This window comes from Primulina huaijiensis, chromosome 4 (genome assembly GCF_012295235.1).
Source record: "Primulina huaijiensis isolate GDHJ02 chromosome 4, ASM1229523v2, whole genome shotgun sequence".
NCBI classification, from domain to species: Eukaryota; Viridiplantae; Streptophyta; class Magnoliopsida; order Lamiales; family Gesneriaceae; genus Primulina; species Primulina huaijiensis.
In genome coordinates, this window is record NC_133309.1 from 6,126,718 (window position 1) to 6,151,942 (window position 25,225).

The 25,225-nt window shown below is 36.3% G+C and overlaps 2 protein-coding genes across 4 annotated transcripts; both read left to right on the top strand.

The window, feature by feature from the left end:
- The first annotated feature begins 12,013 nt into the window (after positions 1 to 12,013).
- On the top strand, positions 12,014 to 22,521 carry LOC140975290 (alpha N-terminal protein methyltransferase 1). 3 transcript variants are annotated; one of them, XM_073438938.1, is made up of 9 exons: positions 12,014 to 12,277; positions 12,368 to 12,512; positions 12,853 to 12,911; positions 13,343 to 13,462; positions 19,277 to 19,378; positions 21,640 to 21,694; positions 21,816 to 21,913; positions 22,042 to 22,201; positions 22,289 to 22,521. In XM_073438938.1, the coding sequence occupies exons 1-8, from the start codon at positions 12,029 to 12,031 to the stop codon at positions 22,165 to 22,167; spliced, it is 954 nt and encodes a 317-aa protein (XP_073295039.1). In that variant the 5' UTR covers positions 12,014 to 12,028; the 3' UTR covers positions 22,168 to 22,201; positions 22,289 to 22,521. The 3 variants fall into 3 exon arrangements, with proteins under 3 accessions (XP_073295039.1, XP_073295040.1, XP_073295037.1); XM_073438939.1 differs by having other exon boundaries at positions 22,042 to 22,190; XM_073438936.1 differs by having other exon boundaries at positions 12,015 to 12,277; positions 22,042 to 22,521.
- Positions 15,463 to 17,028, top strand: LOC140975289 (uncharacterized). Its single transcript, XM_073438935.1, has one exon. It carries the CDS (start codon positions 15,463 to 15,465, stop codon positions 16,774 to 16,776), a length of 1,314 nt encoding a protein of 437 aa, XP_073295036.1. The 3' UTR covers positions 16,777 to 17,028.
- Positions 22,522 to 25,225: the final 2,704 nt, after the last annotated feature.

Below are 25,225 nucleotides of genomic sequence, written 5' to 3' on the forward strand. Positions count from 1 at the left end.
AAACAACAAAGTCCTCTGAACCACTGGGCAATGCAAGTACCGGAGCTGTCGTCAACTTATCTTTCAACTCCTGGAATCCTCTTTGGCATTCATTGGACCACTCAAACTTCACAGTCTTCCTCGTCAAATTGGTTAATGGCAGGGCAATTTTGGAAAAATCTGAAATAAATCGACGATAATAACCCGCCAAACCAAGAAAACTGCGTACCTCTGATACAGTGGTAGGGATAGGCCACTTCTGTATCGCCTCTATTTTCGCTGGATCAACAGCTAACCCATCCTTCGAGACAACATGGCCTAAGAAAGAAATCTGCTCTAACCAGAACTCATATTTCTTCAACTTAGCATACAACCTCTTCTCCCTCAACAATTGAAGAACAACTCTGAGGTGCTCTGCATGAAGCTCTCTAGTCTTGGAATAAATCAATATATCATCGATGAAAACAATGACAAAGCTATTCAAATACGGCTTGAACACCAGGTTCATAAGATCCATAAAGACTGAAGGAGCATTAGTTAGACCAAACGACATCACAAGAAATTCGTAATGCCCATACCTGGTCCGAAACGCCGTCTTAGGGATATCAGACTCCCTAACTTTCAACTGATAATAGCCAGATCGTAGATCAATCTTCGAAAACATCGTCGCCCCCTGCAGTTGGTCAAAAAGGTCATCAATCCGTGGCAACGGATATTTTTTCTTTATCTTCACTTTGTTGATTTCTCTATAATCAATGCACAGCCGCAAAGACCCATCTTGCTTCTTAACAAAAAGAACCGGAGCGCCCCAAGGCGAAGAACTCGGCCGAATAAAACCCTTATCTAATAGATCATGCAACTGCGTCTTCAACTCCTTCATCTCTGTAGGGGCCATTCTGTATGGAGCCTTAGAAATAGGAACCGTACCTGGGACTAAATCAATCACAAACTCAACATCTCTGTCCGACGGTAAACCAGGCACATCATTCTCAAATACATCAGGGAACTCTCTCACAACATCAATATCATCAAGATTCAACTTCAAAATTCTATCCATCTCCACAATCGAACCCAAAAACTCATCACAACCTCTAACCAACAACTTCTTAGCCTCAAGACACGAAATAAAAGGAAGGACCAGCGAAGTACCTGCACTGGCAAGCATACCTTCCTTATTTCCATCATCTACAAATTTCACCGTCTTAGCAACGCAATCAATCACTGCACGGTAAGTTGATAGCCAATCCATGCCAAGTATAATATCAAACGCAACCATCGGAATAACAATCAAATCGGCATAAACCACTCGCCCATCGATTTGAACAGAACAAGCATACACAATAGACGTCGGGCACAACACATCTCCCGAAGGCAATACAACATTAAACTGGAGGGGAAGAATAGAAGGAACTAAACCCAAAGATCTCAAAAATAGTTCTGACATAAAAGAATGAGTAGCACCTGTATCAATCAATGTCGTAGCTACTCTGCCTGAAATTAAGATAGTGCTAGAGATCACAGAAGAATCAGGGTTTATACCTTCCTTCGTCATGGTGAAGATGCGACCCTGCACCTTCTCTTTACTCGATCCTCTCGGACAGTCCTTAGCAATATGGCCTGCAGTACCACATCGATAGCAAGTGTGAGTACCAAATCTGCACTCTCCCCTATGATGCCTACTACACTTGGGACACAATGGCTTCTCTGGATCAGATGGAACTGTCGGTGCTTTAGAACTCGGCTCTATCTTGCCTTTCCCTTTAAAATGGTCCTTTTCTCTTTGGCTCGAACCTTGACCTCTTTGAGCAACAAACTGCTGCCTCGTCTATCTCTCTCTGGCAATGTCTTTCTCATCTTGCTCGGCTAACAAAGCCTTAGCCACAATCTCTTTAAATGTCACAGCCTTAGACATATTGATGTCCCTCCTGATCTCTGCTCGAAGGCCTCTAATGAAATGAGCATCCTTGTCTGTCATTGGAGGCAATATATGGGGCAAACAGACAGCCCTCCTCGAAATTCTATAATATACTCATCAACATTCATATGTCCTTGACGAAGCTCTAGAAATTCAGTTACCTTCCTAGCTCGAAGTGCATCAGGGAAGTACTAGTCATAGAAAAGATCCGTGAACTCTTGCCACTTCATTGCCGGAACATTAATACTTACCTTGGTAGCATTCCACCAAATACGTGCAGCTTTGACTAACATGAACACTGCACATCCAACTCTGTCTTTGTCTTCATACTTGAGATGATCAAATATCGCCTCAAGAGCTTTGACCCACTCTACAGCCACCAATGGATCAGTGCCTCCTGCAAATTCCGGCGGATCCATCCTCTTGAAAGCAGAAAATACCCCATCGGTTCCAACTGCTTGAACCACTGGGCTTCTTCTTTGTCCTCTACCTTGGCCTGTACCTTGCATACGGAGCAACTGCTGGATCTGCTCACTATGGACCTTGGCTTGCTCTTTTAGTAACTTGCCGAACTCATCGACAACTCTAGAGGAAGAACTATCCTCACCCTCTGAAGCCTCTCTTAGGAGGCATACTCCTACAATGTGCTCACATAATACATATCAATAGATAACAATGAATAGATGTAGAAGAAGACATACCCGGACTGTTGAAAGTAGACGAAGTCATATGCATTGGTCCGAAGAACGGGGCTCTGATACCAATAAATGTAACGCTCTGACCCGATTTCATAAAATAACAGCGGAATTTAAAATTTTCTTTGAAGGGAGGAAGGATTTAAAATACATTTCAATATATAAACAAAAGTTAATACATGATCAATCAAATGAGGCAACAAAATACAAAACATCATTTTTGTGATCATGTCAAAATACTTGCAAAATAGTCTTCTTCCTTCCCTCTCTTATGCATATGACCCCGGCTCCAATCAACGTCCCGGCCCGTCACTCTTATCTGCATCACATGAATAACTGAAATGAGTATGAAACTCAGCAAGTGGAACTCTTACATAGCAATGTACATATACCATACTCTGTAAAACGTGGCTTTGAAAACATTAAATACCATCAACTCTGAAACATGAATATCATAGAATGAATAACAATAACGATGGTATTTCTCTTTTCTCTGTTGGATTGATATCTATATAGTATCTCTGTCTCTGTGCCTCTATCCCATCGATATGAATCGATAACTCTGAGGGATATAAGCCTATGGTCGTTGATCAACTTATTGCATGCAATCTCTGACTATGTATCTATCAATCCAATAAAACATTTAAACTCTCTCTTGGACATTAAATCAAACACTTTGAATACTATCTTTTCTCTTGTATTCCCTTTGACATGGTTGAGACATAAAATGCCTCTATAATATACAACAAAGGGTAATAATACATAATGAATCAAGTGAAGGGAATAGCACGTTAAAACCATTGGAACACCATACATATATTATCATGTGAGCACAAGAAATGAAATTCCACTTACAACACTTGTAGCACTTGGTTTCTTAAACCTTGATGGGATCCTACAATAATAAACCCAAAAACTAACCATCAACACCCAAATAATAACATTAAATGACCATTTATCACAATACATCTATCACGCTTATCATCCCCTCCACCATCTTCAATAACTCAAGAACAAGAAGAAAAACCACTTACCTTTGCCCCTTTTTCTAAAAAGATGAAGTTTCAACTCTGGATTGAAGATTAATTGCTTGATTGAAAGAAATTATAAGAAGAAAATGAAGAACCCTACTTGGAAACGTTGGAGGAGAGAAAAAGAAGAGAAGGGAAATGAAGAAAATGGGAGTTTCAATCGGTTTTATGCCTTAATTCACCCAAAACACGCTTTCGTACTGAGCTGGCGCTCGGGCGGTCATAAATTCCCGCTCGGGCGCAGACCATACTGTCCGGTACAAAATTTACAGAACCGGTGGCGCTCGGGCGGTCATAAATTACCTCTCGGGCGCCGCTCTGCGCACAGCCACCTCAAAGATCGCCTCCGAAACGCCTCTGTCCGACATAATTTGAAAAAGTGGTAAACATGAAAGTTGTAGCTCTATGTCTTGGCTTGCATCTCCAATTAGCCTCATGTCATTTGAATGTCTGAGGAAAAAGTTTTGCTCATTCTCCCAACATGTGTCATTATAGGAACGACGATACGCGCGACACACTTCGGGGCGTTTTTTGCTTGTCTTCCACAATGATTTAAACAAAACTCAAAACATGAAAGTTACATCTCTATGTCTTATCTAGCCACTCCAATTGGCCTCATACCAATTGGCTCAACATACGAATTATCATGAATTTACTCGCAACGCCGCTACAAGATAACTACGCATCATCTATAAACACAATACCATAAATCATAAATCTCAACTCTTAACATCAAAACTATACTTAAACTTAACCAAGGAGTCAATAAACATATTAAATCTTAAACCGTACCAATCACCAAGCTTGGATATTACAGCAGCATTCAAAATTTCCTCAAACTGTCCCTACAGTTCTTTTGACATAAAAGCAAGCATGTTACACTTTACCTTGCATACTATGGTCCTAACATCTTACATGCTTTGTCAGTTCAGCAGGACTGACATTAGTGTGTATGTCATTTTCCCCGAATTCAGAACAATTTCCCAACCAGTCTTGAAAATTAGATTCGGTTAGCTTGTTAATAACAGAATTGTATTACGTGACGAAATCGAAAATATACTGATATGGAAAAAGAATAATGGTTGCTGATTATTTTAAAATAATTTTAAGATATAAAATATGGATTTTTTTTTTATAAATTCCCTCCCACTATTTTGACATTTCCACCGCCCTCTGATGAAGGGAGAAATCGTATTTCTTTAATGGGCACGTAGAGTCCAATTAGCCAATTATAATCCCGAATAATATCAGCCAATTATAATTTCTAAAAGGTAGAATCCAATTACATCCCTATGCAACCTCCGCGTGTTTTGCCTCACGTTTAATAAGGACCCAATAATATGACACCGTTTATTTTCACGTGTCAAACCGACCCATCAATATTGAACTGTAGTAGACGGTCGCCATGAGTTCCCTCAATAATATGAGCCGAAGTCATGGGAGTTCTACTCAATTCACATCATATGTCCGGTGGAAGTCGCAGCTTTCCGGCGTCCAGGCCTCCCCAATATTATGAGCCAGACACTGTCCGCGGGTAGCGATCAACATGCAACCACGGTTGATGGAAGGCAAGGAAAAATTAAACTCTTTTAATTTTTACTTTTTCGGTTTGATATAAATTTTGAATCATATTCAAAATGAGGGATTTTAATTTTAAAATTGTCTCATCATTTTAATTTAAAATCGTGTGCCATGAGTTTGTCGGATTCATGCAACTATATTATTTAATAATATACATACATGCATACTACTATATATCGCATATATCATAATATGACATTCAACAATAAATAAGGATGATCGATCACCAACACTATTAGATCCATGTGAGCCAGACATGGATCCAAGTCCAAAACCTAGGTGAATGCAGGGATGCAAATGCAACTATTAGAAGTGCTACCAATATTTTACATGTCTTCATCTTGAGCATCGGGTCCACCATCTTCCAGTCTTAATCTCCCACTATTTCTAATAATTACTTTCAAATAGCCATGGCACATAAGGGATACATCTCATGGGGTGGGAACGGGCCATAAACCAGGCCCACTTTAATAATATCAAATATTATTAAAATGAATAAAAACAGTAAAATATCCTAACATACACCTAACACATTGGTCAAGGCTCTCGATCATCCTTCATGCAATTAATATCAAATATTAACATCAATTAATTAAACAAATTTAATTAACTGATAAATCATATATCTAATAATGTTATCACTAACCACCACAATTATTAAAGAATTTAATAAATTAAATAAACACCTTTATTAAATTTCTAATTAAATCAATAATAATTGATTTCTTGTAAAACTCATTTTTACCATAAATAATTAAAATCATATTCTAATTATTTATTTTACAAGAAAATTATTAATTTTTCTAAATTAATTTTCAAAAAAAAAAATTGAACCAATTTTCAAAAAAATTAATTTTTCCCAAAAATTTGAAAATCAAAAAATTGCACCCTAGGCCCAAACAATTCAAGCCCATCATCCAGCACGCTTCCCGAACGTTTCGGACGCTCCGCACAGCGCGCGCGCAGCCGCTACGTGCTGCCCGGAACAGTTCCGGGCAGCCCTTTTTTTTAATTTTTGGAAAAAAAACTTTTTATTGTGCATCAATTTTCTGAAAAATTTTCTTGTGTGGTTAGAAATAAATTATTCAATATCTTTAAAACCATACGATTTAGAAAAACCTTGGCTGTGATACCACTGTTGGATCTCGGTTTTCTACGCGCCCAATCGCAGCGGAAGTTTTAAAATTTTTATTTTATTTTGACAATCAAAATATATTTGATTTGGACGCTCGTATGGTTTTAATAAATAAACATTCATAGGATGTTTAGTAATATACTTTTAATGAAATTTTCACTTGGCTCCAACTACACCGGTATTAACGGACGTAGCTCTTGTTGTAAATCCCTACGAACGTTCTTCGATCTCCTAATTCGGTACACGACTGGAATACTTGTTCCTCTTATAATTTGCACTAGAAAATTATAAGATGTTTTTGCGTAGAGATTGAAATTTGAGAGGCGGCTCAAACTATTCTCTAAGGAGAAGTGGCCGAATTATGGAGTGCTTGGGAGAGGAGATTTCGAAAATCTCTTGTGGTGGTGGCTAGGGTTATGTCATGTTAACTCATATTTATAATTAACCATGACCTAATTATCATAGTATAATAATTTTGTCCTTTAATTAACATTAATGGGCTTAATTAATTAATTGGATTAGTCACACTAATTTAATCAATTAATCAAGGTCCATTAACAACTTTGATTATTTAATATGTTGAACTTGTACTCTTACAAGCCCATTAAACATATTACCCACCATATTTAATTTATTAATTAATAAGCTCAACCTTTGAGTTTAATAAATTAAATCATTTATAAATTCAACATTTGAATTTATTATTCAAATTATAAATTCAACTCCTTGAATTTATATCACCTCCAAAATTTAATATCTAATAAACTCAAAATTTTGAGTTTAATAAATTAAATTCTCAAATTTTATAAATTCAACTCTTTGAATTTATATCACCTCCAAAATTTAATATCTAATAAACTCAACATTTTGAGTTTAATAAATTAAATTATCAAATTTTATAAATTTAACTCTTTGAATTTATTCTCTCAAAATTTAATTATCATAAATTCAACTTCTTGAATTTATTCTCTCAACGGGAACAAACGATCCAGTACTTATGTGACCCTCAATGGTTCAGGGATACAGCTAGCCGTGGGTTCACAACTCTTTGTGATTCAGGACATAATCTTTTATTCGGGCTTACCCTAGTTAGCCCCATTCTTTTCATCAACACTTTGATCAAGAATGTCAGAACTCATTTCTGATTGCCCCCATCGGATCATGGTAAGAGCGTCTAGTAGCATCGCCCCATGCTCCCCTAGGTATCGCTGATAGTGTCTGCAAGAACTAGTCGATTATGATTAACGTACATGACGGTCCCTTCATCTCATATATCCCGATCGAATCTGCAACCATTGGTTCATCGAGGGGTGCATATTAATTCGATAACTATGTGACACATATAATAGTGGCATCGCGTGTACTATTGGAGAACTCCTTCTCCAACGTACATCTCATACTCTGGACAGAGATTCCACGCACTATTATTTCATCAGATCACATAGGATAACCACACCCGCAGGTGAGCGGTGAATCCCCTACTACAATGTACTGGCTCCTATATATTTCGCAATTGTACCCAACCTCGCCACCTGATGACTCTCCTGGAGCCGGTAAACGAGTCAAAGTACAGCCCTAGCATATAGAGTCTTAGTGTTGTCCTGGGTTGTAAGGACTAATGGTGCACAATCATAACCACGGACTTATCCTCTCGATGAATGATAACCACTTGGAAAGTCCGAGGGAGGGTTGTTCGGTATAATCATCATATGACTACCCATCTGCATGTTTGGACATCTCTATGCCCTTACCAAGAAACGCAGTACACAACATCACAGATGCTAGTCTCGAGCTCAAGCGACCTTTATCCCTGTTTTAGGCGGCTGAATCGACTAGGAACGAATTTAGATCATACAGTGTTTACAAACGAGTTTCAACATCGAATTACGATTTATTTGTATTAAAGTATAATCAAGGTCTTTATCTATGTTTGATAACATGGGTATACAGATAAAGAAATAACAAACCATGAAATAATGAATTATATTAAAATAAAGATTGTTAATTACAACTGAGTAAATAAAATCCCTAGCCAACAGTTGGCTTGCAGGGCATCTACTATAACAGTTCATGGTTTAGTTGGCAAGATAAAGCGCTGGAACCAGAAAAACACAGCTGCGCAGGATGGGGCGCATGTTAGGGGCTGTAGTTGGTTGCTGGTGCGGTTCAGTGTATGGGCTGTTTAGGGGCTCTTGGCTATGGTTTAGGCAGTCTCTAATGGTTCAAGGGTGAGCCTAGATAGGGTGGTTCATGGGCTGGTTGGCTGGGTAGACGGCTGGAACTAGAAAAGCACAGCTGCACAGGATTGGAGTGCATGTAGAGGCTGTGAGTGTTGGATCTTGCTGTTCAGCGTATGGCTTGTCCAAGGCTCTTGGCTACGGTTTGGAACATGTATTAGGGTCCTAGGATGAGCCTAGTTGTGGTCGTTCATGGGCTAGAGTGACAGCAAGAAGGCTGGAACCAGAAACTCGAAAGTTGCACAGAATTGGCCTCACAAGAGGGGCTGTAAAGTTTCTGATTTTTTTTGGGGCTTAGGCGCTGGTCGTGAGTAAAAAGTTGCTTAACCATGGTCTTATGTTATGTCTAAAGGTCGAGTATAGGGCTTGGTTCAGGTTCGATTCGAGTCGGTTTAAGCGTGAAGTCGTTAGAAGCGCATAACAGTCGTAGTGCGTTTCCTTGGGACAACTTGTTTTCTATGGATCGTAGGTTGTTGTAAGTTGGTTAGATCTTTGTTTGGGAATATTTTAGGCTTTTTTACAGTAGGTTAGAGTGTTGGATAATTATGGTTTGAGTCTCGAGTCGTTCGGTAAGTCGTAGGCTATTTTAATTAATTCGGGAATCGCATGGGTACGTTTGGGTTTTTGTGCTAATTTTAGTTATCTAAATTCTAAGGCTATGGCAGCTTGTCCATGGTGTTCCAACGAAGTCCACGATGTTTGTAAATATGTATCACGTGCAAAATAATTATTTTTGAGCTATGCGATTTGTCTTGTGGCCAAATTATGTTACGGGATTGGAAAGCGGTAAAGTATGACCGGGGACCTCTCCAACCGGTAAAGTATGACCGGGGATTTATGTATGTGGGAGTGGACATCAAGTCGAAAGGCTGTGGTGATCCCTGCCGGCCCAGTACTATGGTTTAGTTTCATCAAACGATTTATGTGTATGAGTCACTTGCATTGAACAGAACTCTATGCAAAATTATTTACGTATATGATTATGCATAACAAGTATGAAAATATGATTTTATGATTTTTATAGAATTGTTTATGCAGGGAAGTCACGTTATACATATTTATGCCTATAATATTTTATGTACAAGCTAAGTTTAAATTGCATGGATTTTTATTACGTATTATTCGTTATTCACGGTTTATGTATGCTGAGTCATTAGACTCACTAGACTTGATCGATGCAGATGATGTAGTTGAGCAGACAGGAGGCGGTGACCAGTGAGCAGGCTCGGGCAAGTGGCAGTGCAAACTTGAGGACCTTTTAGTTTAAATTATATTATTAAGCACATTATTTACTCTGACTTTTGATTTAGTATGATTGGTAATAAGCAAATTAAATTTATAATTTTGTTAGACTATTTTTAAATTAAATTAGTATATTTTTGGATTNTTTAGCACAACTGATCTAGTTAAAGATCAAATAAACAACAAACAGTTTGTGCTTATAAGCTCNTTTTAGTATGAGTGGTGACCGTTAAGTTATTTTAAGAGCTATACTTTTAATAAATCATTTAATAAGAAAATTTTAAATTTTTCCGCAAATGTTAAAGTATTAGTATTTTAAGATACGGTTCGTCAGAGATTAGACGTGTGTTTCTCAACTGCATTTCTCACCTATTTATAGGCTTTTATTCAATGGTAACATTAAATATAATTTGAATCTTTATATCTGTTGAATGCCACATCAAAATTCCTCTTACAATCGTACACTGTAAGCTCTGAAATGCGGCGTTCCACTATGAGTTGCAGTCTGCTTTGTACTGTTGTCGGTTGGGTTTCTTTTTCTCCAACTGATGACGTGTACAGCTGAATGATAAGTGGATAAGCAATCGCTAGTAAGCTCATGACTGAATATATCAGCTGATCAGTTTCCAACTGATCAGTCAGCTGACTTCGTAAGTTCAGTTCATCTGGTTTCAGTTGCCTTTGATAAACTACGCATTAATCTTCAGTTAGGTAACTGTCAGTTGATTTATGTAGTTCACTTACTTGATCAGTTTAGTCCAATTAAACACTTAGTTTGTCAAACAACCGAAATTAAGTTTCCAACACATTTTTACTTCATGAATATCGTCATCAATGGCAACTCAATATTACATTTAAACTATATATTTTGAAATAAAAAAATTAATTGAATTTTAGTATTTAGGGAGTAAAATCAAATATTGGCAGACTCGAAATATGTACTCTTTGTACCAATTTAAGTATCACATTTTAACTTTACAAATGATACATCAAAACTCACACAATATTACTTGAAACTATTTTTTTAAATTGCAAAATAATCAAAAGTAAGTCTTAAAAAGGGTAAAATCTAGTATATGTGAGATCAAATTAGGTACCACGTTTTTAATTCACAAATCTCATCATCAAAGGCCACTCAATGTTAGCTTCAAACTATATATTTTGACATCCTCAAATAATTGAATTTGTGTATTTAAAAGGTAAAATCAAGTATTTGTAGACTCGAATTATGTCTTATTTGTATTAATTTAGGTATCACATTTTTGCTTCAAAAATGTTATCATAAGTGCCACTCAATATTAACTTCAAACTATATTTTGACATTCTCAAATAATTGGATATGAGTATTTATGGAGTAAAATCAAGTATTTGTAGATTTTAATCAGATACTCTTTATACCAATACCATCAAAAGTCAATTAATATCACTTGAAACTCAAGTATTTTTTTACTGATTTGAAGTATTCAAATGACCAAATCAAATATCTGGAACCCCAAAATAGGTACGTTATCGGCCAAAATAAGTACTTTTTCTAATTCCATGATGAGTGAGAAAATGTGTTTTTTCAAAAATTAGATGTCATAAATAAGTCATCTTAGCACATTTTTAATGAAAAGACCAACAATGACTGAATTTATGGTGATCGTTCGAAAACTAGTATGTTCTTACACATTTGGAGTATTCAAAGAGCCAAATCAAGCATCTAAACTCCAAAATAGATACTTCGTTGGTCAAAATAGATACTTAATGTTATTTCATCATGGGTGATGAAATATATTTTTTAAAAAATAAATGACATGAATAAGTCATCGTAATGCATTTTTCATGAAAAGACCAACAATGACTGAATTTATAGCGATTACTCGAAAATATATTATTTTATTATATATTTGGAGTATTCAAAAAAGCGAAATCAAATATCTGAAACCCCATACTAAGTATTAATTTGGTAGATGGAGAAGACAAAATTATTTTGGTGGAGAAAATTATATATTTATTTAAATTATAAAGTGACAAAATTGTAAATTTGTCTCAATAGAAGTTAAAAGTAAATTTATAGAGTCGGGTATTGATTTATAAAAAAATTTGGTTGTACTGAATTTTAGATAAAAGATACACAGAAATAAATTTTTTCAAATTTACCCCTAAAAAATTTCGATTTTAGATTCTTAATTTAAATTTATATTTTATATGGTTGTAAATTCATCTTTTGAATGGAATCCAATGAACTCCCGATTATCAAATTTCTCCACCGGCCGCAGCTAGTACGCCCACGCCCAATTCACTTGAAATTTTCTTGGAGATTGTTGAAATTGAGGGTGGACCTCTATATGGACGGCGGTGGGATAGATTCCGACGGCCGTGAATTCAAGAATGCACAGGAAATGTGGCGTGAAGAGGTGGGAGAAGCAGATCCTCTGAAGAAATCCCAGTGGTACTCCCAAGGCGTCGGCTATTGGCAAGTATGGAGCCCCAAATTTTTTTTAATCAAATTTTATTGATTTCTACTTGTATTTATTTGGTGATTGTCTTGGTCGGTCGGGGAGGAACAGGGTGTGGAGGCAACAATGGATGGAGTGATGGGAGGCTATGCGAATATCAACGAAGCTGATATTGTGGCCAGTGAGGCGTTCTTGAACACGATTTTGAGTGAAAGATTTCCTAATGCTGGCAGAGGCCTAAATCTCGTTGCTCTTGGTAACCTTCATCGTCCTAAAACCCGCTTAGAGATTTGTAAATACTTGTATTTTTATTACATCTGTCTTCAACAAACATCGTTTCACCAAAATTTAGTCGAAGAAAACGCTCACCATTTATCTATTGAATAAATGCTTCGAGGTTTCTGCTTTGAAGCTCTGTTTTCGTGGAAAACCAAGTGTGTAGCTGCATCTAATAGTTGGTTAGGGTATTTTCTAGATTGCTTCTTCAATTGATATTCTGATTCTTTTTAACATTCTGCTCTCGAACTATTTAGCGAAAGAGTCTGTCTTCGCTGGCTGCTGTTTTAAAATTGACTGTTTTCTGCAAATCATGGTAGATTGTGGCTCGGGAATTGGGAGGATATCCAAGAACCTTCTTATTAAATATTTCAATGAGGTAGATCTCCTAACCCTTGTGTACATATTGCTTTATGTGGTACATCTGAATTGCCAATACCATGTTATTCTAGTGGGAGAATGGCCACTGCATGATGCCACGAATAATTGTTCCCATTTGTTTTTTTCCTCGTGTTTTATTGTTTCATAGACTATAATTACGTTTTCTTTTCATTTGTTGTTTTTAGTTCTTCACTTCCCTTTTTCCCCTTATTACATGAAACCTAAGTAGTCAGTATTGTTTCATGGGTAAGTTCTCTGACGGTAGGCAAGTCCAAGGCATCATGTTTTTAATTGCAACAAAGATGATGCTTTTGCTGTATCTTTGAAGTTCTGGTCCCTGAATGCTGTATGTATTGTGGGCATATTAAATGTAAATTTCAAATTTTAAGTATTATCTTTGTAATTGTTGTTGTACTTGTTATGATCCAGGTTGACCTTCTTGAGCCTGTTGCACATTTTTTAGATGCTGCTCGTATAAATTTGGCACCAGAAAGTTTGATCGTTACGGAGGAGCACAGAGCTGTCAACTTTTTCGATGTTCCACTTCAGGTAGAATGTTTTTTATATTTATTGTCTAAAATATAGTTATCATTTGCAAAAGGTATTGAAGTTGGTACTCTGTCTAAAACTAGTAAGAATGATGAATCTATTTTAACACAAACAGAAGCAGTTGCATTTAATTTTGTCAAATTGTCCTTGTGAATTAATAATTAATAAATTCAAAAGAAAAAATTATTGTTGTAGTTGCTTCAAAACTTAGATGGATCAAACAATTGTAGATTTGATATCTAATTTGACCTTATAGATTGCATGAAAAATATCAGTTGATAAGGCTAATAATCAAGCACACAAGCATCAGTATCTTCTTATCCTTGCTGAAAAATCAGTGATTTGCACTCTTGCTATCACATTATCCAGTGGAGTTGATTATTGAATGTTATTGCATCTATTACTATATATTGCATTCTACGTGTTCGACCTTTAGCCCCAATGAGTAACAAAAGTTCTGGCTGCAAAACTGAGAATAGACTTCCACTTCATAATAAGCATATGAAGGCTACGAATGATAATAACAAAGTTTCTGAACAACTTCATGGGAAGATTGGGGTGTTACAGTGGGTACAGAATCAACTCATGGACCTCGAAATGCTTCGAATATTCAGGCTGGGAAAGTAAGTATTGAAAATCTGCCTATTCACGCTGAAGGCAGTAGCAGGAATCATATTGATAACAACAAAGTTGTGGATGCGCTGATTGATACAAATTGTAACAGCCTTCAAGACAAACCAGACATGTCAGGCAAGAAAGCTAGGGTTCCTTATGCTAGCTTATTTAAAAACAATAGAATGGCAAACGCAGACTACAAACTTCAATTTATGGACACTGGTAATGGTAAGTTGAAGTTTGGGTTGGAGGACATTGACTCTATTGAAAACACGTATGGTATATACTTGCTCGGGTATGTCATTAGTGGTAAACCGCCTACTACAGCCTTATTTGATCTTGTAAGGCGATGGGGGTCTGATATACGATTCCAAACTCATGAAAGTGGTTGGATTGTATTCACGTTTCCTAATGTTGAAGCTAGAGATCAAGTACTACGTGGAGGAACTTACATGGTGTTCGGGTACCATCTTTTTCTTAAAGAGATGCCGAGATGTTTCAGATTTGAAGAAGAAGATATGAATACATTGCCATCGTGGGTCCAAATTCATGGTTTACCACCGGATTGTTGGAATTTCAATATCTTGAGCAAGTTGGCCTCGCGGGTGGGTAATCCAATCCACATGGATATGCTTACACATGAGCGTAAAAGGGTGAAATATGTTAGAGTGTTGATTGAAATTGAAGCTTCAAAACCAAAGATCACTGAAATGGAAGTTGAACTACGGATTGGAGATGTTGCAATCGAATTCGAATACGAACAGGACTTCAAGCTTTACTCAATTTGTCACATGGTTGGTCACGTGAAAAATGATTGCATCCATCAAAAGCAGAATGAAACTAATGTTGAGGATATCAATACTGCTAACAATTCTAATCGCAACCGTTCTCGGAGTGTGGCTTGGCGGCCGGGTGCATCAAGGGGTCGTTCAAGGGTGGGCAAAACTTATAAATTTGCACCCTCTCGCCCCAGTTCCAACGCTCCTGCCAATGTTGCTGTTGAGAAGAAACTGAGAGTGACAGAAGAGGTTCCTGCTCGTGAGATGGTAACAGTGTCCGAGCCTTTTCAGGAATCAGGGAATATCATCGAAACTTCTGAGAAAATAGATAAGGGGAAGTAAATAGTGGCCTGTGAGGACATGGCTTTGCCCAGTACTAGTTGTGACGCTGGATTTGACACAGATGGATTTGAAGAAGAAATATAAGAATAAGATGGATGAGCAGAATCGCGGAACCAATAAGAACATGACTACCTTTTTTGGGGATATGGAAGATACTAGCTCTTGCAATACAGAATATATGGACTTGAACAATATCAACAGCTCGACTAGATACTTTGGAAATCAAGATATGGGGCGGCAACCCACAATTGTCTCCGGTTATAAATGAAGCTGGCATGCTGGAATATTAGAGGCTTTCACAAGCCTCTAAAACAAAAGAGTGTCCAATACATTATGAACACTCGTAAAATTGAAAAATTTGGTATTTTGGAGTCCAAGTTGGATGAGAAAGCACTTCAGAATTTGATGCGTGTTCGGTTCCAAGGTATGAGAGTTTTTCATAATTTTATGCTCAATGATAAGGGTCAAATTATGGTTTTGTGGTACCCTTCATCAGTGAATATAGACTTAATTGATATGAGTGATCAGGCTGTCCATGTTCGGGTAATCTGTCTTAGAACAAAATTTACTTTTCTTGCTTCATTTGTGTATGGTTTCAATACGATTCGCCAGAGGAGAATGTTATGGGATGAACTTATAGCTTTTAGTGCTAACTGTCAAGTGCCGTGGATGCTATTGGGAGGTTTCAATAATGTGTTGTCTCCGGATGAGAAGAAAGGAGGGCTGAAGGTGAATAATTATGAGATTAAAGACTTTGTCGAATGTATCAATTCCATTGATCTAATGGACCTCCGTTCTATTGGGTGCTTTTATACGTGGATGAGCCCTCGAGTTTGTAGCAAACTGGATCGAGTTCTTGTTGACAATCGTTGGATTACTTCCAATGTTGAAGGGGTGGCTGAATTTATAGCTCCAGGATGTGTCTCGGACCATTCTCTTACTATTGTGTCCTTACTTGAGCCCACGGTTAACAAGAAGAGGCCTTTCAAATTTTTCAACATGTGTGCGTTGAGTGAACATTTTGAGGTACTAGTGCTAAGTGTGTGGAAATTTCAGGGACACGACACAGCACAATTTCGACTAAAGCAGTTGTTTAAGGGACTGAAAAAGCCACTTGAAGCACTAAACTGTAAACACTTCAGCCACATCTCAGCTCGAGCGACCAAGGCGAAACAGGAATTGGAAGAGTTGCAGGGGCAGATGTTATTAGATGGGGTAATGCGAGATAGGTATAAATCTATCAGGAGAAATGCTGAGATGTTGTTGGAAGCGGAGAGGTCATTCATTGCTCAAAAAGCGAAAATTAAGTTCTTACAACCGGGCGATCGATGTACAAAATTCTATCATGACCTTATTAAAAGGAATAACAAGAGAAATGCCATTGCTGCGATTCAGAATACAGATGGTACAATCACTACTGATCAGGCTGAGATTGTTCAGCTATTCATTGACTCTTACAAAAATCTCTTGGGGAGGAAAGTAGATACGATTCCGGTTGACAGAGAAATTATAATGGCAGGAGCGTGTGTTCCAACTGATGATTGGGCAGAATTGACGCGGTTAGTGACTCGGGCATAAGTTAATGACGCTTTATTTGATATAGATGTTGATAAAGCGCCGGGACTGGATGGCTTCGGCTCTTTCTTCTTCAAGACCTCATGGCATATAATTGGTGATGATGTGTTCAATGCAGTGTGTGAATTTTTCTGTTCTGGACGCATTTTGAGACAACGGAACTACTCCATAATTGCACTCATACCTAAAACAGCTGCAGCAAGTTCAGTTAATGACTATAGGCCTATTTCTTGTTGCACGGTGTTTCATAAGATCATCTCTAAAGTGCTAGTTAACAGATTGAGGAAGGTGATTGGGAAATTGGTAGACGGGGCACAAGTGCTTTCATTAACGGACGTTCGATTGTGGATAACATTCATCTAGTTCAGGAACTGTTACGGAAATATGCTCTTAAGCGTGGATCGGCGAGATGTATTTTAAAAGTTGACTTGCTCAAAGCATATGACACGGTGGATTGGAGTTTCTTGAGAGAAGTACTTGCTTGAATTTTCCCAACATATTTATAAAGTGGATAATGGAATGTGTATCATCTACATCATATTCTCTTGTGCTTAATGGGCATTTTCACGGCCATTTCGAAGGGAAGAGAGGGTTGCGTCAAGTTGACCCACTTTCACCGTTCTTATTTACTTTGTGCATTGAAGTGCTTTCTAGAACATTGTGTAGAATGTCTCGCTCCATTGCTTTTGGATTCCATCCTAAATGTAGGAACTTGGGAATCACACACCTTGCATATGCGGATGACTTGTTGTTATTGTCCGGGGGGAATACTTGTAGTGTTTCTATGATTATGCATTGCTTGAATAAGTTTGGAGATATGGCTGGTCTACAGATTAATCTTTTGAAATCTAACATTTACATGGCAAGTGTAGATACAGATGTCAGACAGGAAATCATTGATATCACTGGATTTACTCTTGGGGCACTACCGTTTCGATATTTGAAAGTCCCACTAGCGTCTAGGCAACTTCGATCATCAGATTACAGTATTCTTGTCGATGCAATTACGCATAAGATCGGCTCGTGGCCTCGACATACTTTATCATACGCTGGGAAATTGGAGCTTATCAGGTCAGTTGTGCAAGGTATTGAATGCTTCTGGTTGTCTATTCTTCCATTACCGATTTGCATCATAGATGGGATATACTCGTTATGTCGGAAATTTATATGGCCAACAAAGCGTCCACCAATTGCGTGGGAAATGCTTTGTAAACCGATTGAGGCAGGGGGTTTGGGGTTGAAGAATTTGAAAGCTTGGAACAAAGCATTGATAGCTAAGACTCTTTGGAAGATACACTTGAAAAAAGACTGTTTGTGGATTAAATGGATCAATCATGTATATGGTCAGTTTGGAAATGTTTGGAACTGGGAGTAGAATAAAGAAGTCACCGCTGATTAAACAGATTATTGGAAAGGATGGCCTTGGAAACCATTGATTGCAAAACATTGCATTCTACCGAAGCACAGATTTATGCTGTGGCTATTGGCACATCGGAAACTTCTCACGCGAAACAGGTTAACATATCTTGATGATAAATCATGTGTGCTTTGTAACGGTGCAGAGGAATCGGTTCAGCACCTCTATTTCATCTACACTATAGCACGAACGTTCTGGAATGGTATACGTGAATGGCTTGGCATGAGGAAGATCATGGGTTCACCTACAGCTGTTCTTAATGTATTCAGAAGCGTCTACCTTGGCAACTCGACGCTGAATAGGATGAGATGTGCAGCTCTTGCGGCAACTGTGTATCACGTGTGGAACATCAGAAATAGAGTTATGTTCGACAATGTAAAGCCCAACGTTGATGAGATAATTAGGGTGATCAAGATACATGTCTTCCCTTGCATCCCGAGATCTATTGAAATTTTCCAGCCATCAAATCGGAGTGGTCTCTTATGATGTTAAGTTCAGGTTATCAAGGTGTTTGGCATTTGGTTTATGCATTTAGAGTATTGGAATACTGACTATTGTATTGGTTAGTTTAGTACTATTTTATGGGATAGCCCCATGTAGTTGTATCTTATCACTTTTTACCAAATTTTAATTAAATTTTCATTAAAAAATAATAATAATAAAATCAAACACACACTTGATACTCAAGCCAAAATTAAACAATATAGAACTTATTTAATTCTTACGAGAAAATAAAATAACAAAGTATTATCTTCCCAACCAAAAATTAAAAGTTAGCGGCATAATTTTATAAAATCAACTAGAAAATTATTAGTGTAATGAAATCTGAGAGTAAAAGAGAATAAAATAAAACACAAGAAATGACCTAGCCGCCAAGGAGAGCTAACAAAGTGCCGAATTCCCATCAGTCTCAGAGATTGTTTTTTATTAGCTGTATTTCTTGAAGTTATAAATTTCAATTTGCCAAATCATTTTCAATGTTTTTCTGATATTCCACTTTTAACTTTTTTTTCGTGGAATCTAAATCGATGTATTGTAGTTCATCTAATCGAATAGGCTCTGGGTCTTCTTGGCATTCTTTTTTAGGAGTTCACCCCTGTAGCAGAGAGGTATGATGTCATATGGGTGCAGTGGTGTATTGGACATCTTTCAGACGACGACTTTGTATCATTTTTTAAAAGAGCAACGGTAAGAAGATTCTCTCTATTTAAAGTAGCAATGTACACAGAGAAAGATTATTACAGATTCAATATTGTTGAATATTTGATTGTTTCTCTAAGATCAGATTTAATCTTGTCTATGTGGGCATGCATTCTATGAATGTCAGAGTCCTGTAAATATTTCTCATTTGTTTTACCATTCTATTTTATTTAATACAGTTCTATGATAATTTTTGTTGCTTGATTTTGATGTTAACAAAAATTGTTATTTTGTTTCTAATGAATTTATCTAAGTACGCAGAAGTAGAAACTGATCAGGATTCAAACTGATCAGTTACTGAGCCAAAACTGAAGCTATCGAGACGCAAACTAAAAGCGCCGACTGATTGCCTAAATTGAACCAGTTCAACTGATATATCAAAAGACCAGTTCGACTGATTCTGCAGTTGATAGGTAGTTCAGCAGAAGACCTTCAGAAGCCCGACCGCTAATGAAGAGCTCAACTGATGAAGAGCCCAGCTGACCAGTTCAATTGAAGCAGCGAAATCAGTTCAGCTGACGAGCCAACTGATTTCACTAAACTAGTTTAAGATCAGTTCAACTGACCAGTTCAGAACATCAGTTAGGAATCAATCTGTTTGCAGAACACGACAAGCTTATTCAAATGGAATCCAGCTGTGCGCATTGAGTAAAAGCTTTTGTCTGAAGAGCTCAACTGATGAAGAGCTCAGCTGACCAGTTCAACTGATGTAGCGAAATCAGTTCAGCTGACGAGCCAACTGATTTCACCAAACTAGTTTAAGATCAGTTCAACTGACCAGTTCAGAACATTAGTTAGGAATCAATCAGTTTGCAGAATATGACAAGCTTATTCAAATGCAATCCAGCTGTGCGCATTGAGTAAAAGCTTTTGTCCAGTCAAAGGACAATAATGGACGTTGCAGCAGAGCTTAAAGCCAAAACGTTCTATAATGGTTGTCGGAAAGTACAGACATATTTCGAGGAACGGATTCAAATTGCAACGAACATATTTGATGGGTCTTGGTGTACGGTCTCATTGTCTCTATAAATACAAGACCAAGACCATCAACAAACATAGAGAAGTAAGTGTGGAAAAACATATACAAGAGTGTGTGAAAGAAGAAGGGCACGCATAATGCACATCAGCTTACAGAAGCAATCATCTCAGTTTTGAGGGAACACTTCAAAGTGTTATTAGCTTAGTTTAGAAGCATTCTTCCCTCAGTGTGTGAGAACACTTTCGTGTTGTATTCATATATCAGTTCTCACACACACACGCACACACACCACCACTCACATATACAGAGAATCGAGCATATTAAATAGCTGAGTGAGTCTTGCACAAAGACATTAAATTTGTGTATGTAGTCTTTAACATATAGACGTTAAACAAGTGTTGGCTGGAAGGTGCTGCTTTCAGTCTAAGCTAGAAGTTCAGTTAGGCAGTAGAGTAAGTCCTAAGCTGAGTGAGTTTGTACAAGGCATTGTATAAATCAAAGTCTTCTAGTGGATTCTACCCGAGGTGATAGAAGGGGTGACGTAGGAGCAGTTGAAGTCTCGAACATCCAAAAACATATCTTGTGTTCCTAACTGTTTAACTACTGTTTTAAAACTGATTTGATCAGTTCAGCTGATATCAATTCAGTCCTGTCCATAACTGAACTGATCCAAGCTCGAACTGATCCCCTTATTTTAATTACTCAGTTCACACAAGCTAAAAGGCTTTCAAACTGATCAACTTTCTTAACGAAGGATTATTTCGAGTATTTCCGCTTGGTTTATAGCTAAATCGATCTAATTCATCGGTGTTTACATTCTTAGAACACGAGTTATTAAAGTTCATGGAGAATATTATGTTTGAAGCACCTTCGCAGGTGCTAGAACCGATCCATCAATTTTGCTAATCACTTGGGATGTTTTGGACCTGTTCTGCGGCTTCTGTAATAGCTAGAGTTGGTGTGGAACTCTGTAGAGAATCTTTTGTTTGCCAATGAATCTTGTACAGTAGGAGATCCTTGTTAGTTTCTGAAATAAGATAATGTGGCAATTTTCAACTATCTGAAGGACGTTTTTTAAGGTTAACAAGATTTATTGCCATCGAAATTATAAAAGGCTCTATCAAACATGTATATTTTGACATTCAAATCTCAAGGAACTCGGAGTATTGTGGTGTTGTAAGAAATTTGAAGTGTGGTTTGACCACATTTTCCTTAGTAGTTTATACATTTATTGAGCTCGTCATGATGCATGGTGTATCCTTTGCCATAGGTTGGTCTAAAACGCGGTGGACTTTTTGTTCTGAAGGAGAACGTGGCTAGAAGTGGTAATAAATCTTTCCCCCTTCAATCCATGTAGTTTCCTGAATGATGCATGTGTGGGTCATGTTCTCCATGGTTTGAGATCAAGTAATTGTCGTTTCTCACTTTCATTAAATTTTTTCCAAGGTTTTGTTTTGGATAAAGAAGACAAGAGTGTCACCAGATCGCACTTATATTTCAAGCAGCTTTTCAAGCAGTGTGGACTGAATATATACAGAATGAAGGTATGTCGCCATATCCCTATTCTGTAATATGGTAGATCGAAAAGCTAGCACCCTTGAGTGCTTGATATTTGATACTATATATATATATATTTTTGACGAATATCAAGTTGGTTTTCGATTTTTTTCAGGATCAAAAGGGATTCCCAAACGGATTATTCCCTGTTAAGATGTATGCACTGACAGGTGAATCTTCTTTGAGAGTTGGCATGCCAAGATCAGCAAAGAAGCTACCCAATAGACCTGGAATCATCTAATAATTATCAACAATCACATTCTTGTACTATTTTTGTAAACCAAGAACTACTCCTAAGGTTTTTTTTTCTGTGTGTAGATGTTGGTCTTAATCTCAATTTCATTGGTCTCGTGGTCGTGCAGGCTCTAGGAATTGAATTCAAATAACACCCAATTCAGGTAATGAGAAAAGAATACTATCTAAATACATCCAAGTTTCAGCTCGCTCAATTCGTCCATTGGACGATTGTAAGAGCGAATGGATTCTTCTTTGTTTGGCTTGTTACCTTTAAATTCGTGTGTAGCATATATTTTATGAAAAATGTTCACACCTTGATACTATCAATGGTAGTATGCTATGCGTAAATTTTTTTTCAGTTTGTTAAACTTGTTGGAAATCAGTTTTTTTGTGTTCAAAACGCAACATAAATTTTAAAAAAATTTATTTGACCTTCAAATATCATCTTTGTATACTCGTATGGTTTAAACAAGATAAAATTCATAGGACGTTTATGAGTATACCTTTAAGTATAGTTTGATACACATGATAGAATAAACATGTGATATATAATATAAGGATAAGTTAAGGATATATAAGATGTAGGATATTATATTTAATGTTTGGTATGATTTTAATAAGAGTGATTAAATTTATATATTAGATTGTAATGACAAAATTAACCTTATAATTATAAATTTTATAATTTCAAAGTTGTTGTTTGAGTTCATATTTCTTATCTGTTCATGCGTCGATAGTGCCTGCATGATTTATTTATTTTTACATAATTTTATATATTATATAATATGAAAATTGAGCCCTTGATTTTGCGAGTCAAGTCAAATATCAATTTTTAAGGTTAATCGAGTGATACTAATAATTTTATTGAGATTTGTAAAAATCATTTATATAATTATCTCGAGTTCATTTATATAATTATCATATTATATAATATATAAAAATAAAATAAAAATATTTATTTGATGGGGTGATGAAATGAGAGAACGATATGATTTAAGATTTTTATATATTGAGGGCAATTAAGTCATTTATGGTGTTTTTTATCATTAGATTAAAATTATCACATATCATAAAAAGGATACATTATCTTCGTATGAAACTATTTATCAGGGACCCATTATATTAACATGTACTTTCTAAAAAAGTACCAAACGTGAGATAAGGAGGATTATTTATCAATTCATCTATTATCCCGTGTACCAAACTATAATTTAGTCGAGATTGACAGAGATTGCTCTTGTAGTATATCTTTTTTTTTATCTCCAATCAAGTTCACGATTAAAACATTTGTTCTTCCTCTAAATTACACTAGAAAATTGAGAGGAATTATATTGTTGTGATCAATAATCCAAAAACCGGCTCAAACCCCCTAAAATAAGTTTAAGCTTGAGATGACATAAATTTTTGGGGAATTTTGAGAGTTGATTTTCGAAAATCATGAGTGTAGAGGCTAGGGTTTTGTATATTCTTTTTAAATCATGAGTCCCTAAACCTAGTTTCCTTAATTATAGGTTTAGACTTTCTTAATTAAACATTAATGAGCTTAGTTAATTAATTTGAATGATCCAATTATTTTAATTAATTAATGTTTCAAAGTCAATTAAAGAACTTTAATTAATTAACATGTTGGACTTGTATTCCTACAAGCTCATTATACATATTCTCATTATATTTAATTTAATGAGTTTAATATTTTAAACTCTCAACTTTCATAAATTCAACTCATTGAATTTATTCTCTCCAAATTTTAATTATCATAAATGCAACTCCTTGAATTTACTATCTCATAATTTTTTTTTATATAAATTCAACTCTTTGAATTTATTGTCTCAACAAAAACAAATGATCTAGTACTTGTGTGACCTTCAATGGTTCAGAGATATAGATAGCCATGGGTTCACAGCTCTTTGTGATTAATGACATTGTCTTTTATTCGGGATTACCCTTATTTGCCTCATTCTATGTACCAACATTTGATTATGAGAATGTCAAAAATCATTTTCTGATTAAATCCATTGAATCATAGTAACAACGTCTAGTAGTATCGTCCCATGATTCCCTAGGTATTACTGAAAGTGCTTGCAAGAACCAATCGGTTATGATTAGCGTACAATACAGTCTCTTCTTCTCGTATATCACAATCAAATCTACAACCATTGGTTCTTCGAGGATAGCATGTTAGATTTTATTAGGGGTGCCAAAATCAGACACGACCCATCAAAAGCGACACGGTTCAACCCGAAAAAAATCACGTTTGTGTTTGAGGTTTTCGGGTTCAGGTCAGTTATCGGGTCAGATCGGGTTGGACCCGATAACTGACCCAAAAAATGATCAGGTTTGGTTGACCTGAAAATTTTAATTTTTTTAAAAAAATATAATTAATTAATATTGTCTACATTTTTATATATTGTATGTCTGAAAAAATATTTATTGTATATTTATATAATAAATTTTCATAATTTAATATTTATTTTGAACATTTTTTTTAAACAATTGTTTATTTGATTTAGTAAACATACTTTATTTTTCTACAATTAGACTTTTAATTTTAAATCATATATATAATGGAGATTTTGTTACCATGTGTTTAAATTAAAATATTTTTTAATTTTCTTTTAAATTTTTTTTAAAAAAATTCAAAATGGGTTAATCGGGCAGATTCGAGTTCGAGTACGGGTTGAGAGTTTTCGGGTTGGCTTGGGTTCATGTCGAGCAATTTTTGAATAGTACTACTGCTCAGTCCGACTCAATCCACTCGAATTGACACCCTAGATTTGATAACTATGTGATACATTCATGAAATATTCTTAGAGTTATCGCATGCACAACTAGAGAACTTGTCCCGAATGTACATCTTACACCTGACTAGAGATTTCATACACTACTATTTTGTTAGATCACATTGGATACCCACACCTGTAGGTGAGCGGTGAATTCTTGTAATGACCCGAATTCGTATTTTGAATGAAGTATTAATTAAGAGATAATTAAAGAGTTGTTAATTAAGTATTATTAACGAATTGATAATTTGATTTTAATCTGTTGGATCCACCGAATTTTAA